Below are 19,883 nucleotides of genomic sequence, written 5' to 3' on the forward strand. Positions count from 1 at the left end.
AACTTTCATTCTTGTATATCTTTTTTGTTTATCCTTCTTTTCTAGGATCCTAGAAAATATTTAATTTTCTATCTTAAAAACTTATAAAAATTACTAAGAAAGCTTAAAAATACTAAAAAATATTTCGTATGCTGCATATTTTACTTAAATATGTGTATAATTATTAGAGTAGTATAATTAATAAGTATTATACTTTCGTGTCTTTATACACAGTAATAAAATTGTGTTGAAAAAAGTCCACTTATATTCTTGTTAACAGTTTGTTAAATTTTTTAACATATTCGAATGTTAATTTAATATAATAATATTCACATAATGTAATTATGTTATTTAAAGATTTTGTATTAAATTAATATTCAACATTTATTAGTGCAGTCAAAATGACACAATTTATGAGTAACATAAAAATAACAATAACAACAAATAACATAAAAATAAAGTATTTTTAAACGTACATTGTATGATAAATAAATAAAATGTGATTAATTTAACATATCATAAATGTTAATTTTAATGAAAAAAATACTTCCACGGTTTGTTTACAAATCTGTGTCGATGTTATCTTTTTTTATATCTATTCTCTTACATAATATTTGTGTAATCTTCTAATTCATATTCATCTTGTGTTAAATTAACCCAAAAATTTGAATGGATTTAAGAACATGCAAAATTTGGCACATTTTTTTTCCAACAGTGTACGTATTTCGCAGCAAAACGCCAATCTGATAATGATATCGTACTAACGCGATCTCTTTTGCGTTCTGCGACTGTTTGGCCTTCATCGGATCGCGTATATCACGTGCAGCAGATTTAACATGATCGTTTTGGACGCATTCTGACACGTAACGAGCATGCAACTACATTCTGACAGTATCTATATACAGGGTGAACCGAAATGCAGAGCGGGAGTCTATCGGTACGCGTGACACAATCGTTCGGGAATGCCAGTGTCGGAGAACCTTAGATCCTCGCGATCTTCATCCGTGCGTTTCTTATAGAAACACGAAAATCTAGCATTTTAAAAGTCAAAAGGGGTATATTTAGAAATGCCTAAGGAGGATACAACTTTCATTTTTTTGTAATCGTTTGGGGATTGTTCTATTTCTATATTTTATTATGTATTTTTCTTGGTAACCAAAAATTATAATAATGGTATTACACTCAAGAAAATATTAATATGTGTAAATAATATTAATTAATACTATGTAACACGTTGAAATAAAAAACTTTATAATATTTTGCATTTTAGATTTAACATCGGTAAAAATGATACAAAAACAAATAACAATTCTCTTAAGTAACCATTCGCAAGGAGTAGAACCAATCATAACCATAGTGCCTTATGGTGCATGTCATATTGGCCTAACTTCTTGACTAACTATAACGCGTCGTCTATAATACATAAAGTAAGAAGTATAAGAAAACAATTACAGTCAAATGTGAGAAGAATAATCGACTGTGAAGGTCAATTTCTTACTCTTACTTTTTACTCTGTGTATTGTAGACACATAACTCGTGTAGAATGTGAAGTCCTTCATCAGGATAGCAATTGCTCTCACGTCGAACCAAGGATTTAACTAACATCAAAGCATCGCTAAAGCGAATCTTTTCACACGAAATCGAGATAAAACATCCACGAAATTGAGTTTTTTTTTCTCTCTCTTTTTTCTGCTATTGCAATTTCCTTCCTGTGTTCATCCTGGAAATGGAATCGTGTTTTCGTAAAGCGATTTCAAGTACACAGACGTTGCGGAAACTGAAAGAAAATTAAATGGTCAGTTAACAGTGAAAGAAACATGACGTATGACAAGTAAAACGGCAGATACACCGATAAGCGCAATCGTGAATATATCAAATTTAATTGAAGTACGTCAGCAATCACAGTCGTTGTGGTAGTATTAATAAATTTTTCCTTGTTGATGATTCCATTTTTAATGATCTGAGTTAGATAACTTAAGAATCTGATTATATTAACAATGCGCAAGCGTTGCATTGCAACTATATTGCGAGCGAATTTCGCAGAAAGACAGTGATTAAAATGCGAACGGAACGATCGGGAAAGGAAAAAATGATGCGCGAGTGCATTTAGCGATTTACCTTATAAGATCCATTCGAGAGTCAACTCGAAAAGTTGCAATAAAAAAATCACAATTATAATGCAGAGAAATATAAATTTTATCTTTGAAAGGTCTAATCTCGGTTGCTTAGTTCATGAATACTTAAACTACGATAAGTGACATCATGCGATTTTATAACTTGTTTATCGTTACCTAATACTGTAAACTTGCATTCCAATCGTTTGTAAAATGGTTTCTTGTGTATTTCTACAGAGTTTATATACAGGTTTATCACAAGGTTTTCAATCTTTCAGATTTTTAATAATATTGACGATTCGACGTTAACAATTTTGAATAATATTGTTCATAAAAACTAGAACTCTTTTAAATGAAATAAATAAGCAAAAAAACACTTACGTCATATATTAAGATTAATCAATTTAGCACACTTTTATCAATCCTATTATGAATGTTTTTATTTGAAATCTAGACTGTATATATCAAAGTCACAATGCATACAAAAATACGATTTAAATAAAGGTCAGTCTGGACGAGCTGTAAATTATTCGTGAGTCGGATCAAGGAGCAGACGAAATGATGTCACTTCCGTGCGAGTGACATCATTATGTCTCGGCTCAATGTCAATGTTTGTCTTCGCATCAGTGATGGCTGCCCACTGGAGAATTCGTCCTTTCTCGGTTTGCAGCTGTCACGAGTTGTGAGATTACAATAATCAGAGACTTCCTGTATACCTGCTTATTCCCTCAGAGAACTAGAGGATTATATGTATTATAGATTTTAGCTTTCAAGAAGAAAACACAAGAAGAGAGTAAAAAATTCCGTGATGCAAGTGAATTGCAAATTAAAATTATATCGTAATGACATATATATTCAGAAATTTACTCGTCTTTAGAAATAGATGCAGAAACTCGGACGAAGGTACAGAAAACTTTCCAAATACTTCATAATGTTTTAGTTTGTATATTTTAATGCTAACCATTTTAATACTAATTATTTGATTGCAATTTACATCACCGCTTCTCTTATTGGTTAATGACTTTTTAAAACACTGTGCGCGAGTGCACATAATCCGCGAACGCGATCAATCTGTATTGAGTATTACGTGTGTATGCGATTCTAGCTTAAACGAACATTATGCACGATCGAGGTCATTATTGGATTTCAATATTACGAGGTATTATAAATCCAGTTTCCAAGTATCTTTTCGAGTATTTGAGAATACTGCAACCGTTATGACAGCTTTTAAAAGGTCATAGGTAATACAGCGCAGTCATAATCGTTTGCTCTCCATATGGAAGTATAAAAGAAGAAGAATATAAAAATGTACATTTAGTTTTTCCTGTCAGATACGTTTTACGTTGTAAAGATCATCACATACAAAATAACATAAATGCATAAATATAGCATAAGGTCACTGGACCACTGAACATCCAACATACTCTTTAAATTCTTTGTAATAGAATCTCACTCTAAAGAGAGAAAATTGAGCTAGAAAAAGAGACACCGCTCAATTTTCAGTCTTTAAGAGTGAGATTTTTCTCTTCAAAGTAAGATTTACTTTAAAAATTTTAAGGAGTAGACGTCGTATTAATTTATATGAGTTATAATTTATATTTATATTGATTTATATACTTTTTGATCCATACAGTCTTATACTAATGCAGCTTATATTTGTGTATGGTGAGCTTTAATATACATTTCATATAGATACAGTTTACGTGTTAGATATTGCATTCAAGGATTTCAGTTTGTACGAATTGTAACACGATCGCTCCGCTTCTTGAAATTGTCTCTTGCAAATAAATAAAAAAAGCTTCTCTTAAAATATTTGTATCTCTTTTTACATAATTTTTTTAAACAAAAGTATTTGCGTCGTGATTCAATCATTGCGGGCTTTTATTTGCAGAGCGCTGTAATGCCGGCTCCGGATAACGCCGGGCCTCGAACAAAGATTCTCATCATTGCTTTACGATGTCGCCGTATGATTAAGTCGCGCAATAAATGACTCCGCTAAATAAAAAAATCAATCTGCGAAAGAATGCGTAAAAATTTCGAAGCGCTATTTCTATATAAAATTGATCGACGTAATACATATTTATAAGCCATTTGAGATAGGAAGATCGAGCTCGCTAATTTTTTCGTAAGGCTTTTTATTAAAAAATAATAAAACAAGATTGTATCAATTTATGTATAATTCATTAATTTACCAAGAGACATAAAATTTTAATAAACTGTCCTTTATTCAGACGATAAATTATTAGAGATAAATTATTGACGAAGATAAATTTTCTCGAAAGAGTTTGATCATTATATGAGTTTGATCATTTCTGAGAACGCGATATGTTCCTTAATAGATACATCCATTACGTCGGGCTACCTCAAACAGCCGCCAAGTTTTTCATTGTATCAACGGCATAACGGCATTGCCAATAAAAAGCAGTTGCTAGTTAGACAGTCGTGGAACATGTACTTTTACTCGACCGGAATTACGGTCGTTATAAGAGTTTTTTATAAGACATAATATTATAAGACAGTATTATTCTTTTGATTTTTACGTTGACAGATGAAATAACTCAATATAACATGCTTGTCATGTTTTAAAATTTGTCATGTATCATTAAAGTCTTAATTGACAACTTAAATAAAAATTACAATTTATTAACATTAATTTCTTTTATTATTGATTAAGTGATACTTAAGATCAAAATACTTAAAGATAAATAATATTTCTTTCACGTGTATCTACACTCACGATCAGTGAAAAATATTTATATCAAATTGCCTTTCGCCACGGAGTTTTCGGGAGCAATTTAACGAACTCTTGCGCCTTCTTTTAATATTGATAAGATTGTGATTCCAGCGGGCTCTCGAGTTGCGCCAGAGCGCATGAGCCGAGATCACGTTCTCTCCAATGAAACGAGAACGCCGCGTGAGTCACCGCTATATTACGAGAGGGCCGGGGCACAGAACGCAATTGTGACGTGCACCGCTAAATGCTTAACGGGTCGCCCGCGGTAAATCCAATTAGAGCATTTCTTTCGCGCGACGTGCCTCGGCGTACAGCCGTACCCGGATCTGCAATTCGTCACGTATCTGAAGGTCACAAATAATGCGATGATAGCTGGGAATGACGTGACAATTTGACGAAAAACGAAAATGGTCTGTCGGTTGCTTCGGTTTCGCTGAACATTCCGAGAACGATTGACTTGTAAATATGACGCGTAAGATGATTCGCAGATACTGTCACACTTAAGCTGCTCTTGAGCTACTCTTCGCACACTGAAATACTTTTTTTTTCGCATGTAGCACGTCTCAGAGAGAAAACGGCCTTCCGATACGCTGATATTTGTCACGTAGGTGTCGTATGATAAATGTAGATAAATGTAAGTATGCCAGACAAGTGGTAGATAAATATGTAGATTCTAAACGTCACACTAGACGATGATATATGTATAAAAAATAGTCTTTAAGGAAAAGTGAATTTTGGTCAATAGAATTTCAATGCTTAGTCTTATCTAAGAGATAAGTTAATAATTCTGAAATAATTCATAATAATTTTCCACTGTATTTTCACTGTAAAATTACAATAAATCCTATTATTTATTGTAATTTTAAATACAGTGGAAAATTATTATGAATTATTTCAGAATTATTAACTTTTCTCTTTCGATTAAAATTTTTTCCTCAATTTTGACATTGGTTTTTAACAAGAAAAGTCATTGCATCTCAAGACTTAACTTTCAACAATAGAGGAAAGCCTCTTATTTGCCTTATTATGAGATAGGCACCTAATATGAGATAGCGGCATTTCTGCTAAACTAATAAATGCTATCTATTGATTCCATCAAATGAATTTATTGTTCTTGGATTGAAAATATTTAATAAAAAAATTCATTATTAGATCATGTCTGTAATTATTATAAAAAAAGATTTTAAAATTTGGATGTCTTCAAGTTTCATTGAGATAAGCCTTTAAATCTTGTTTATTATTTAATAAATAAATATTTGACAATAAATTTGTAATAAAGTAAGGTCGTACTAATAGAAAAATACGAGATATGTTGAATTGTTTAATTACAGAAGTTAGATTTGATTGTAAAATCATAAGGCATGGAAATCTGAGATACTCAGGATATTTCTAATATGAAATAATCCACGCTCTTATATTATAGTGAAAATCGTTATTAAAGAGTAAATGTTATTGTACAATAATAAAAAGGATAACCGGAATGAACGTCGAGTACCTATTTCTGCGATGCTTGATTCCAACTACCTGAAGACGAGTTCTGGGTATAATCTATCGCATGCTCATTTTCACGCACGCTGGCTGGTTTATTTGCATATTAGAAACATAAAAATAAAATTTTTTAATTGCAATACTGATATATTTTGCGTTTTATTATTGATTTCTCGAGGCATCTCATATTAGGAGTACAATTTTTTGACTTTGTAATTTGCACTTTTTACATTTCTTTAATTTAAAAAAAAATGGAATTTGAATTATAAATTTTATATAATATATAATTTTATCTTAAAGCTTCTTAACTTCGCTTCCAAATGACCTATTATTATTTCAAATTCTGCCCATAGATTTTTAACATTTATTCAAAATGAACTCGGTATAGGTCTCATAATATAGGTCTCATAATCTCTTTCCTCTATAAATTAAAAAAAGCTAGTCTTAAAATGAAATTTAGTTCAAAATTTTTCGAAAACAATTTAAATTTATTCACATCCTAAACTTAATTCGATAATAAATATTAATTATTTTATAGCCTTTTATATATACAGTCTTAGTCATAAGTATAAATTCTCAATTTTTTGCACTTTTTTGACAAAGGCGGTAATAAAAGCTAAAGGAGGACTAATAAAATATTAAAATTATCATAAATATTATTTTATGATAATTATTTATCTAAATAATATTAATTTGTTTTTCAATAAAACTGTTTTTTAATTTATTTTTCATTAGATATAGAATGTTTATGTCAATTTGTGAGAATATTTTACATTTATGGCTAAGGCTGTAGGTCTAACATTTTTATATCATGCCCGTTTAGAACAAGTCATTCCAGATTTATCTAATGACTGGTTCTATAATTGATAGAAAGTGTTGATGACTTTATACTCGATATAAAATGTAATATAATCAATCTCATATATGCGAGAGAGCAAAAAAAATAGCAAAGTCTATATAAGAAGTGTCAATTGTTGTCGGCGTTGCGTTCGTTGATGGACGCAAGGAATATCGGTCACGACTAGGTGGAATGGAAATCAGCATGTGTTCATTAACTCCTCCGGTTATTAGCTGGGAGGGTCTTATCGGTGTGAATGACGCCTTAAAACCATTGCAGTGCGTGTGATAGCGCCCTTGAATCTCGAGAAATATGTGGGCAACGTCTGTCTTACATTACGGACGACTATGCATGTCTGTATCAACTTACGGATCGAGCTCTCGTTTTCATACGCTTTCTCGAAAGAAACACGCTCAAAGATGAGCATCGAGCGCGTCGCTTAAATAAAAGTTCTGATCTTTTTAAAGATTTGCTATGCGAGATCTTTCGTTGGCTGCGTTTCGCAGAAAAAAACTTTGTAACTATTGTAAAATTTGTTAATATGAATGATTTTGTTCTTAATTTTTTAAAAAGTCTAAATGTATAAACCAATATTAAAAAATCTCATACGCTTATAAAATTATTTTTTTTTTTTGGTTAATAATACAGCCATTTATTATTTCTTATTTTCATTCGTGTGCGTGCTAATATGTTTTATAAGCAACACTTACAAATTTATAAAATAAGCAATTTTCATATATAATAACTTATAAAAACGCGATCAGAGATGCAGGTACGTCTGTTCTGATAGTAAAAAAAAAAAATAGAAAGATTAAATGTCAATTAAATGTTTATGTTGATTTAGTTGATAAATCTCTTTGCGACCGGTGGATCAGCAGAGTCATTTTTCACAGCACGGATAGTCAAAGTGCTAACCGATTCGGTTCGAAGTATACCCTCAGTCTTGCCATTTCGGGCGAAAAGGTCGATACGCGCGTAAGGGGCACCATTCACTGTGTGGTCACAGCACGGCGTGCAAAAAGCGGGGGCGTTGTGACAGGACCTTGTCGCGGCCCACACACAGGGACGTATCCGATGATTTCACGAAAAGCGATTTTAAACAAAGAAAGGCCGACAGTCATCGACGAATGGCAAATACGAAATCATTGACTTTGATTTTATTCAAAGTTGAAAAACTTTTTGTCACAGAACTTTTTTTAATCATTTTTTAAATCACTACTTTTAAATACTATTTAAAATTCTTATTAATAGGGATTAGGATACATTCAATAGTAATAGAATTAATTTAAAGTTTAAATTACTACGTATATTTTTTTTCATTTAAAATTTATCTTTTAAAATATATTATTTTTATATTATTTGTTTACTTACATATAAATTGTGTTATTTTAGAGAGAAGAAATATTAAATATCGATTTAATACAATACATAAAATATTCAAATAACACAATCATATATTAAATTAAAATTCGGATATATTAAAAATTCAACATAAAAATTCATATAAAAATTTTAAGGAATGGTTTTAAGGCAAATATAGAATGCTTTTTTTTATTATCTATAAGTTAATTACTTCAATTTTTGGAATTGCAAAAATTCAAAACGGAAGTTAATATTCCGATTACGTAATCTGTAATTATTTATATATTCTATCTCGGAGATAGCATCTAAAACATAATAATCGAACCGTTCGACCGAGTAAAATGATCTCTTTCTTGTTCTCTTTCTATCGCGGCTTTTGATATTACCAGCAGCAGTTTTATCGTGTCTCCATACCGCGGAACAAAGTGACTTAGCCAACTATGAAGTTCTTATCTGACACGCATCTTACGCCACCTGAACAAGTAATTGTGATACGCCCCCGGATTCAATTTATTTTCACGTTGCATTCTTTGCAAAGTGCGCGCGACACTTTTTCCTGCATTATTTTACTTTCTAAACTTTAGCTGTTATCTCTTGCGTTAACTTTCTACTCAATATTTTTTAACGAATAAAAACGTTTCTACGAGTGTATCCGGCGTGCGAGATAGTGGTATCGTTTTAAAGTAATTCTCGTGCTCATTGCTTTTTACTTCTTATATTTAAAAGCGTAATATATGTAAAATACAAACGTATGTTCTTAATGCATAAAAAAGACTTTTGTTAAGAAATGTTATCATAATTGAAAAAAAAAAACGATTTTATTGAAAGTTTTATCTAATTAATTAATTAATAAACGTATGCTAGTTTAATTTGAATTCTATTTAAGAGCATTATATGTAGCATAATTTAACAATTTCTCGCCAGTAAGAGCCGCCAGAATTAATTCTTCTATGAATTCATAGGAATAAAAACTTTATTATTGCCACATCTATTAAACGACATCGAGACTTGAGTCTTCTTTTCTCATTGCAACAGTCACCTCTTTCTTTCGCTCTTTTTCATCTCTTCGGCAAAGAATCGTGAGTGGATTCGCGCGACTGGAAATTCATCGAGCAATTAGAGGCGAACGAAGCGCAAAGCGGAACTTAATTGTGCGCATTCGCGGCGCTGGGACCCGTTAAATAGCCGACGCGTTACCTGGAAACGGTTCGTCCTCTCCGGTTATGGATAAACCGATCCTTCCACTTCACTGTTGGAATCGTAAATTTAACAAACCGATTTTCACAACCAGAACATGAAGTGAGGTGCAATTTTCGACTCAATTATTTCTTCAATATTTTCCAAAAAAAGCCGAATCCTCGATTTCAAATGCTCTGTTAAATTCGATGGCTTAAGCGATCATTTGAAGATGTAAGAACGATAAAAATATTTCCAGCAAGCTAAATTGGAAATAAAAAAAGAAATATAATGAAATATCGTCGATTTTCCTTTTGTTATTTAATATTTTGCAAATGTTGAATTTTATAAACATTTTATAAAGTGAGAGCTTTTCGTTTAAAAAAGTATTTGATATTTGTAATTGTAATTTCGTGGTAAAATAATTATGATTAAAAACTTCATTTTTAGTTATTATTATTATAATTAATGTTAGTAATAATTATGTTTATAGTTTTATTAAAAAGTCTATAGTTGATCACTGAATTATTTATAGTCACTGAAAGTAGCTATAAATTACAATTAAATTACAATAATTGCAACTATTTTTTCTCTCAATTTTTTTCTCATTTATTTTACCGCTAAGAATCGTTTAAAAAAGTTTTACAATCGTTGTAAAAAATTCTACGAGAAAAATAAGAGAGGGTGAATGTAAGCTAAGCGATCGCGGCTATTAGCGCTCACCTCGATCGATTGCGCGATTTCTCGCGAAACGCCACGCGATGTTGGAAGCACGCGATAAATTAATTATGAAGCCGGAAAATTAATTGTCTCGAGAGCCGCGATAATTATTGCGGCATGATGCGCCTAAGTTTTATTGTCAGATGATTCTCGCTGGCGTTCGAAATCGATATCGTCATGCATTTGCGTGACGATTTAACAAAGTACTCGATGAGGACGAGTCGCGAGAGCGAATCATACAATTGATCAAGATATCATCGTGTCGTTGTTGCGCGTTCGATGCTTGAGACGGCAGACATGATATATGAAGCACAAGCCGATTGTCTGGCTTTACGGTGTGACGCAAGAGTGAAAGCCCGCTTATGGGACACGCGTGATTAATAACGCACGTTCATGTTTCGCGAATCGGATACGAGGCAAAGAAACGCGCTCGATCGAGAGCCATCGGGCCTCATCGGCTCGCCATGATAGACTTTTAATCGCCATAAACACGCTGCGATGATATAAATTATTCCGCGATAACTAATCATCGATGCGCGCGAGTAACGATTCTGCTAATTTAGCGATTATCCTCACCGTAACAGAGAATGGTGATATTTCGCTCGTTCAATGCCGCCGTGGTCTTTCATTGTCTTCGATAGGACGGAAAGATCGCAGCGTGCCGTTTACGTGGAAACATAATGGATGGGTGCACAGTGAACAATTAGCAGTGAATGATCACTGACTCGATTGTTTTTTGCGTAAGAATGCAATAATATTTTTAGAGGATTTATTATGGAATGTATAATATTATTATATAAAATAAATTCACACCGAAATATTTAAGCATTAAGATCCGCTTTGATTGAAAATAATTCTCTTAATTAGATTTATTCTCATCGGTTCAAATTCGTATTATAATTAATAATATTATCAATTTTTGTCATCGTTATTATCGATCAAAACTGTTGTTTAATATTTCATGTGTCCGCATTTATTTTTTATTTAAAAAATTGTTTTTTGTGTGTATCAGAATATGTGAAAAGAAATTCGTACGGAACGTTTCTCAAGCCATCACGTAGTGATTCGCAGTAAAATCTCGCGCCGCACCCGCGAGGTCGAGAAGCGATTAGGCGCGCACGGACGACTCGATTGTATATTTCACCGAAGAAAATATCTTTTTTTCCCTTTATGCCACGCATTTTGTGCCTTGGAAGGTTAGCATTTATTTGGCGATGATTCACGAGCCGGTTCCTTGCCATTTCGCCAATGGGTCGTTCGTTAACCCTTTTGTAGGTAGATGTTACCGCTATTGTCTCGAAGCTTTGCATTCGATTTACGAAAGAAAAAATTCTCTCGTAATCTTTATAGATGTTGAATTTTTGCATTGTCAATTTAACCTTAAGTGAATAGCTGGGATAGTTACGACACTCTAAATATAGTTTTCTTTAAAATCTTATTCTGGAAAAGAAAAATAAAAAAGTTGCCGTAGACAAAAAAAAATTTAATTTCTAGTTATATTTTTTACTAGCATTATATTATAGCTAAATTTACATTAAACCCTTATGAGACAAAGGAATGTACAAATAATAAAAAATATAACTATAAAATAAAAATTTTTTTTAATATTTAATATCCTAGTTATACTAATTACGTGTCTTTAAACTATCAACATATTTAAAATGTTAAATATTGCAATTATAAGCATAAGATCATATTTTTGTCAAGAATCGATTACCGTTATTGAAAATTTTGCGACATAATTCTTATTGATAATTGAAAATCTGCTGAAATTTTATGTATAAATAATTTATCTATTTATATTTTTATTTGCTCTTTTATATATTACGCACATAATTTACATTAAAAATTGCGTTATAATTTCATTTTAATACCACCAAGAATTCGAAAACTGTTTAAAACGTTTCTGCTGATGATCAATGATAGCTTCAACTTTCCATTTCTGACATATCGTAATTCGCACCAGTGCTGATTTCATTCCATTAAATCGCTTGTAATTTTTCGCAAGATAAGAGAAAACAATTTTAAGACTTAAATCATATGATGTGAAAATTCTTCTTCTTTTCCCTATTCTCCTTTTCAATTTTCTTTCTGTCAGCGATTTTGTCATCTGACTTTCCTTGGCGCAAACGTAAATATGCACTAAGTAACGTTTTCTATGGAACATTACTCTTTTTTATTCAACCAGCTCCATTAAGGGATCGCTAAGGTCTCATGAAGCTGCAGGACCACAGTCAATACGAGATAGCGAAGCCTTTAGCATCGACGACATTCTCCAAGTTCCTGCGAGAGTATTCGCGACGTCCTCTGTCTGGATTTAATACGCGAGCTGCGCGAGAAAAATTGTTATGCGGTTCGAATGTTCCAAGATTTTTACATTCATTAATATGTCGTAGATACGTCAAGTTAAATTGTTAATTTCTTGACTTAATTTCAAGAAATTTGCTAATCTTTTTGGTGTAACTGCTTCTTATTTTTTCCGAGGAATTTATTAATTTCTTAACTTGACATTTAAACTATAAATAAGAATCCAAGAGGGAAGTTTTAATGAAACGTAAATATGGATGATCTATTTGTGAAACCTCTCATCGGTATAACGAGAGCATTATGTACCTTTTTTTCTATATTTTCGCGCGTTTAGCTCCTTTCACGTTCGAAGTGTGCCATTAATTTCCGCGCGAACGCCTGGCTACGCCTCGAAAGTGAAAGACGATGCTTCCGCTCTCGTTCTGTCGTTCGAAAAAATATATCTCCATTGATTTCTTATGTCGTAGCTGTTGCTACGACATTGATAAACATGTTTCTATCATTAGTCTTAGCTTAGTAGTTAATTTATAGCTAATTGTGGTGGATGTATCTTCGTCGCTGTACTTTATCGCATCATGCTGTTAATGTCTCACATTACTTTAAAGCCACTGGCTTTTAAAGACTTAAATTTCTTTCAAATTAACAAACTCTTGGAAACTCTAGCTCTTCCTTGAAGCTTTCTATTGTTTCATAGGCTTCGATCAGTCAAAGAGGCCGATGAACCTTAAAGTCGAGCTTATATATTTATGACATATCTTGTGGTTCAACACATGCTCAAAGCATCGGCGGATTAACGGGAGAATCGTGCTCCACCTCACCTCAGGGAGGACCGCAGGACCGCGAATAGAAGGCGAAGGAGTCAGCGGCGGCGTGAAGGAGGAAGGACGAAAAGGGGGGAGGATGTGGCGTGCGGTAGAAACGGGGTAGAGAGGGCTTAGTGAGGAAGGGGACGGCTCGCGGACGGCTGGAAGCGAGGGGGGCCTCGACAGGATAGGGGGCAGGGGCGAGAGAGCGGGAGGAACACGCTCTCCCTCCGGTGCACACTCTCGTGGTGACTCCGACCGGCAAAGTGCTCGCGTTCGTGAAAGTCCACAGACGACTTTCAGGGTCGTCTGCTGCGCGCGTTCGTCGTCGTCGTCGTCGTCGTCGTTCCATCCCGAAGCCGGCTTCTCGTCGAGAAGAAGCCACCTCGAGAGGTGAGAAGACCGGCGCTCTCTCGCACTCCTGCAAGTTTCAGCGAGACGCGAGGATCCGTCAAAGATTGACCTTCACTTCTCTCCCGAAAAAGCATCAAAGAAAGAAAGAAAGAAAGATAGAGACAGAGAGAGAGAGAGAGAGAGAGAGAGAGAGAGAGAGAGAGAGAAAGAGAGAAAGAGAAAGGGAGAGAGAGAAGAGAGAGACAAAGAGTATCTAGACATAAGACGTTTACGGCTTAGTGACCGTGAGATTCGGAAGGTGTGTCCTTATTCGAGAAGTACAAAGGATTCGGTGAGCTACTCATCAGTAATAGAGATTCAAGTGTATCATTCAGTCGCGATCATCGTCCACGTTGTTGTGTTTGTTTATTAAGGGTGACACTCCCTTTAGTATCTGAAGAAATTTCAGTTTGATTTTTGCTTAGACTGTGAAAATCTGTATGAACTGCTTCTGTTTAAGATGAAGAAATGGTTCAAGCCTGTGAAGAATCTGTGCGGTTAATCGGTTCAGTTAATTTGATTGTTTTGTCAGGAGTTTTATTAGTGACATATCTTTGTGTCATTTCAGAGCTTAATTCAATATCAAAACGTCACATTTTATTTTGTATTAGAGCATCAGTTAATCTCTTTTCATTGAAGAGATCTCATGGATACGAGATAGTTGGTGAAAAAACAGATACATTTTAAAGTGGTATGATATTTTATCTTCATTGAACAGTGCTTCTGATGTTACTTTCAGAAATCTTAGTGTACCTAGATAGTTTCAGTACTCGTGCACTAACGTCAAGTATAAATACATACGCACGGTGGATGACGAAGGATCAGGGATCGATCGGCATCGACGGTAGCCGTTGGGCTGGTTCGATATACGCGAATAATAATAGGTTAGCGCTCGTATACTTAACCGTGCGTGTCTCAGAGCGCCTACGTTCCTCTTTCATGCCTGGAGATATCACAAGAAATTAACGACAGCGTTCGTCATTGAAAGAATCCACAATTTTTCAAAAAAAAAAAAAGATTACTTTATAAAATTTTTTACTGAAGAATTTTTAGTGATATTAATTGTTATATATCTATCTATATCGGAATTACACCCACTTGTATATTGTACATACATATAAACGATATCATTTGAGTGAGATATAACACTTCTTGTCTTCAAGATTTCGTTCCTCGCGAAGATGACGTCTCGCTTGCGCGGCCCTTCGGCAGTGAAGGACACGCCGAGGGCCGCTCCGTTCGCCAAGGATCATTTTCATCGAAGCGAGACGGAAATACACTCCAGCCGGTCGTGCAAGAACGGTGGGCGCGGCAATCGTTATCATTTCGGCATGTCAAAGCAACACGACAACAAGGTAGAGCGGAACGGACAAGAATATAATAAGAACTTTGCACAGACGGAAGAGAACAATGCCGATCTATTATACAAGAAGAGTAGAGAACACTTCGGTTCTTGGGGCATTAAAGACATCGTCCAAGATGACACAAGAAAATCGAGGAAACAGGATCCCGAGGATATGCAACTGACAAATGGAAAATTCAGGAGCGAGCTTGTGGGTGCAAAGCCGGATAAATCGCACGATCGTCCGGAGTATCGAGATGAAGGATACGTGGGATCTTTACCGAGGGAGGGCCGACAAAAAAGCGAGTTCATCGAGAGAGATCTCAATGGCTCTTATAAATCAAGAATGAAAGAATCCTGGGAAGAGGAGATGGAATCGAGGAATCGAGGAAAGATATCCAAGATTAGTAGAAGCAATGACAATAATAACGATTTGGTGCAACCCGTTGACGAGAGAGATATATTGCTTAAGGAGATCGAAAATTTAGCTACCGATGGCAGTCAGTCGCCGGACCGTAGAATCCAGGCGATGATCGAGCGATTGAAGTCACGAGAGGAGAGCAAACTACGATTTAAGAGAGAGCAGAGATCAACGAGTCCTGAAAAGGAAGCGCATGGCAAGACGAAAAATGACGGTAGGAATGATATAAGATCGCCGATCATTAATTATCCGCACGATAATTTATCCAACGAACGAGATCGGAAACTGAAAGATAATCACGAAGATGAACCGCGTAGATTGAGCGAGTCCAAGCTGCGTGGAAAATATGATCAAGAAGAAGATGCAATTCAACGTGAGCGATCTACTGATCGAAAATCGAGAAGTTCTGAGAGGCGGAACGAGACTCGCGAGCTTCGACGAGACGACAGTTTCCGAAAAACGAACGACACTTACAATGCTGAGAGAAATTACCGAAGGAAATCGGTAGAAGACGAAGAAAATCATTCTCGATCGAGGGACAATTCTTCAAAGAGGAGGAGTTACATTTATGAGGGTTCTCCGGAGGATTTTGACGTGAGGATACACAAGTACGATCGGGCTCTTCTTGAACCTAGGAGAGACCTTGACCGAAGTTCGCCCAGGCGAAGTTCGTCCAGAGAACCAAATCTGACTAGGAAGGAATCTCTAAAGGAGTACGATCGAGAACCGATAACCAAGAAGAATTCTTTCAAAGCTGAATCTAAGAGGACAACTAGCAAGGATCGTGAATCTAATTTGATCAGAAAAACATCGTTTAAAGATCGTGATAACGAAGCGTATAAGAAGCACATGTCGAAAAATCAACACGAGATCTCGAGCAATTATTTCGGCAAGGATCAGGAAGACTTATCATGTAAAGATTCTTTCAAAGATGTAAGCACAGATATAAATAAAAAAGGTTTCTTTAGGGTACGAGATGGTGAATTTGATACAACTTTCCTAAAAGATCAGAATGACAATGCAGAGAAGAGAGTCTCATCCATGGAACATGCGGGTGGCGTCAGCAGGATTGTCCTGAGAAATGTTGATGACGAATCGAGCAGAAGCAACTCATTTAAAAATGTAAACGAAGATTCCGGGAAGAAGAATTCGTTTAAGGAAAAGAATGTCGAGTTTGGCGAGATTTCCTGCAAAGATCATGAGAGAAATTTAGAAAGGAGGAAGAACAGTTTCAAGAACGATGATAAGGAATTCGGGCGAACGTTGTATCACGATTACGAGAACAATATCGATCGGAAAACTGCGAATGATCGATACATAGAGTTCGGCAAGGTATCCTTTAAGACGCAAGATGACGAATTACATGTTTCAAGTCCTCCTTTCGAGGAGGAGAACAAAGCAACAGTCAGAACGAATTCTTTCAAGAAGCGTGACGTTTCCCCGAAAAGACGCCCATCGTTGCGAAGCAGAGATCACGAAATATTCGATAGGAAATCGGATAGACACACGAGAACGTTGTCGCCACCGAAGAAAGATGAGGCAGAGAGTAATGCCAAAAACTCGAAAAATTTCTGCGCCAAAACTTGGTACGAGAACAACCGGATTTTCTCCGCGAAGTATCTGCGGGATCACAGTAAGGTGCGAAATGCTCCAGAAGGACAACTTGATGTCGACGTCTCGCCGGAGCGAGGATTCTTGATCCTGCAAGACACACGGGGCGGCACAGTCGAGACAACTACGAACGATCCTGAGGAAAATCGCTTCGAGACGCGTGGCAGAATTGACTCGGGCGATAGCGAGTCGCCACGATTTTCCTCGACTCATGATCGCAACGGTACAACGATCATCAGGATACGATCATCGGAAGATTCCGGCAGCGTAGCAGAGAGACGCCGGCGGCGTCGTCCGGTGCAAGAGATATGCGCGGTTAGACCTAAGAAATACGAAGACGACGATGAGGACAGCGACGAGGACGAGGAAGAGGATCGTTGGCGGAGAACTCGAAGGGACGGCGGAATTCTACCGGGGAGAGGCGGTGGCGATGCCGGCGGTGCGACACCTTCGAGAACGATCTGGAACTACCGCGAAGGGGTATGGCACTTTCATGAGTCAATTGCTTTTGATCGTTCCTTTATGGTTCAGAGGCGCGAAGCGATTTTCATAAATCGCTGGAGGAGATGAAAAAGGTAGCAGTCTTGGTTGGAAACGATAAGCGTCACGTAACATTGATTCGAGGCATTTATATCGAGGATAAGTTCCCGAGGAAGAGAAAGCCCAGCTTTCCCGTTCTTTCGACCCCTGTCACCATTTGCTGGAATCGGCCTATAGTTACGGCGATTGTGTCAATTTTCTACCGTTCCTGGAATTCGACTCGAAGCAAATTTGTTCCAACATTGAAATCGTGCGGAGGTGAAATTGTAATGTCGCGTGTGGTCGTAATGCGAGAATCGTAATTCTTGTTTTACTCTCATCTCGTATAGTAAGGCACTAGTGGATGGTCGTTTAAGAAATATTGTTCGATAATTTAATCCTTTTGTAAACAGTATTATATTTATAACCGACATATGGCTTAGTCATTATCAATAAGTTTTAAATTTTCTTATTGGTTTCATGCAAAGCGATACATAGGTTATCATTTGCATTTAATAACGGAAGATGATATTTTTTAATTTGAAAGTAAGATTATTATGTCATAAATCATTGATAAATCATTGATTTTTAATAAGTTAAATATTGGAAAGCTTAGTTATTGATTTTTTAAAATAAAATAATATATATTGGAGTATTTAATAGTCATTTAAATGATATCAGAAATATGCAATTAAACGATATATCCACTAAATAAATCATGGACTTAATATTATGTATATTATTTATAACAGCTAATAAGCATAATTACAGACTATTGGCCGAATTATCATTTAATACCTGAATATTATAGAATTAGCGTGCAAGCGTTATTATTATAACTTCAGTAAGAAAGAGAAAATTAATTCCAAATTTATAGTTATAATTGAAAATTATAAGAAGCTAAATCTTTTTTAAATATATAATTCTTATTTAAATATATAATTATCAGAAATAAACATAAATTCGATGATCATTTACTGGTGCACTTACAATAGTAGCGATTTTCTCGCGAGCAGAATTTGAAAAGTTCGAATATACGGAGTTACAATATCATTTAAATGATGAGACTATATATGATACTGAACTGGTTTGGTTTGCAGTATCGTTTATGCGCTTTGTGTATTTACTTATCGACGATTTTCCGTGATCGTTGGCGAGCGAAAAGCAGTATTGTTATCTCTCGCACATTGAGTACGAACGACTGAATCACCATGGAAATCTTGCGCAATATTACACGGCCTCGTGTACTAAAATTGCAATTTGCCTGGAATTTCGTGATGGCCGTTTTACGGTTGAGAGAGCGCGATACCTTAAAATTAAGTGGCTATATTGGAGATGATAAGTTTCGTAACTTGCGTGAATATAAACGCAACAGCGAATTGTGTGTAGCAGGATTTTATTAAAGATCTCTCCTGAATAATCGGTCTCATCAATTTTTATTCTCCAACCCTCGCAACGCGTTACATTTCACTAAATCGCATAAAATAATTTTCCCTCTCTTGAGATACAAAATACAATATATTATAATAATTTTATTCATAAATTCATTGTCATTCAATTTATATTAATCAATTTATATTTATTCTTTTCCATATTTTAGTTATCTGTTCTTGTTAATATTATTAATGTGCTTTTTTTTATTTATTTTTGTACATGCATTATAAACATTATTTTTATTTTCATTTTTTAATTGTAAAATATATTTTACGCGATTTGCAACAACTGTTTTTTTAAATTAAACAATATCAATATCCAACCTTATCGATGTTCAAACACACTGGTTTCTTAACAAACTTCATAAGCGTTTCAGACCCATCCAGAACGAGCAATTTATAATCTCCATTTATCATCCACGCCTATTTACGTCCACAGGGTGCACAAATTACTTCACCGCGGTTCAATCCGATTAAGTGAAAGCTAAATACCGGTAGCTCGACTGCTACCATTGCTAATCCTTTAAATGGTAATGACGCAATGACTCGCTGTAAAAAATTTTCGTAAAATCAATTTTATCGCATAATATCATTATCATCAAGTAAATATTATTTTCTGCTAAAACAATTAATTAGGAAAAAA

General features: G+C 35.0%; 1 protein-coding gene across 2 annotated transcripts in view; it reads left to right on the forward strand.

The window, feature by feature from the left end:
• Positions 1 to 19,883, forward strand: part of LOC108690971 (four and a half LIM domains protein 2) — a 129,243-nt gene that overhangs the window by 19,333 nt on the left and 90,027 nt on the right. The window contains exon 1 of one of the 2 annotated variants that reach the window (XM_018198528.1): positions 15,081 to 17,768. The exons of the other annotated variant lie outside the window; for it this stretch is intronic. Within the exon in view, the coding sequence (XP_018054017.1) occupies positions 15,096 to 17,768 (2,673 nt within the window). The 5' untranslated portion in view covers positions 15,081 to 15,095. Of the gene's footprint in view, positions 1 to 15,080; positions 17,769 to 19,883 lie in introns of those variants that run through there. 2 annotated transcript variants of the gene reach the window in all.

The sequence above is a fragment of the Atta colombica genome, unplaced genomic scaffold (assembly GCF_001594045.1).
Source record: "Atta colombica isolate Treedump-2 unplaced genomic scaffold, Acol1.0 scaffold38, whole genome shotgun sequence".
Lineage (NCBI taxonomy): Eukaryota > Metazoa > Arthropoda > Insecta > Hymenoptera > Formicidae > Atta > Atta colombica.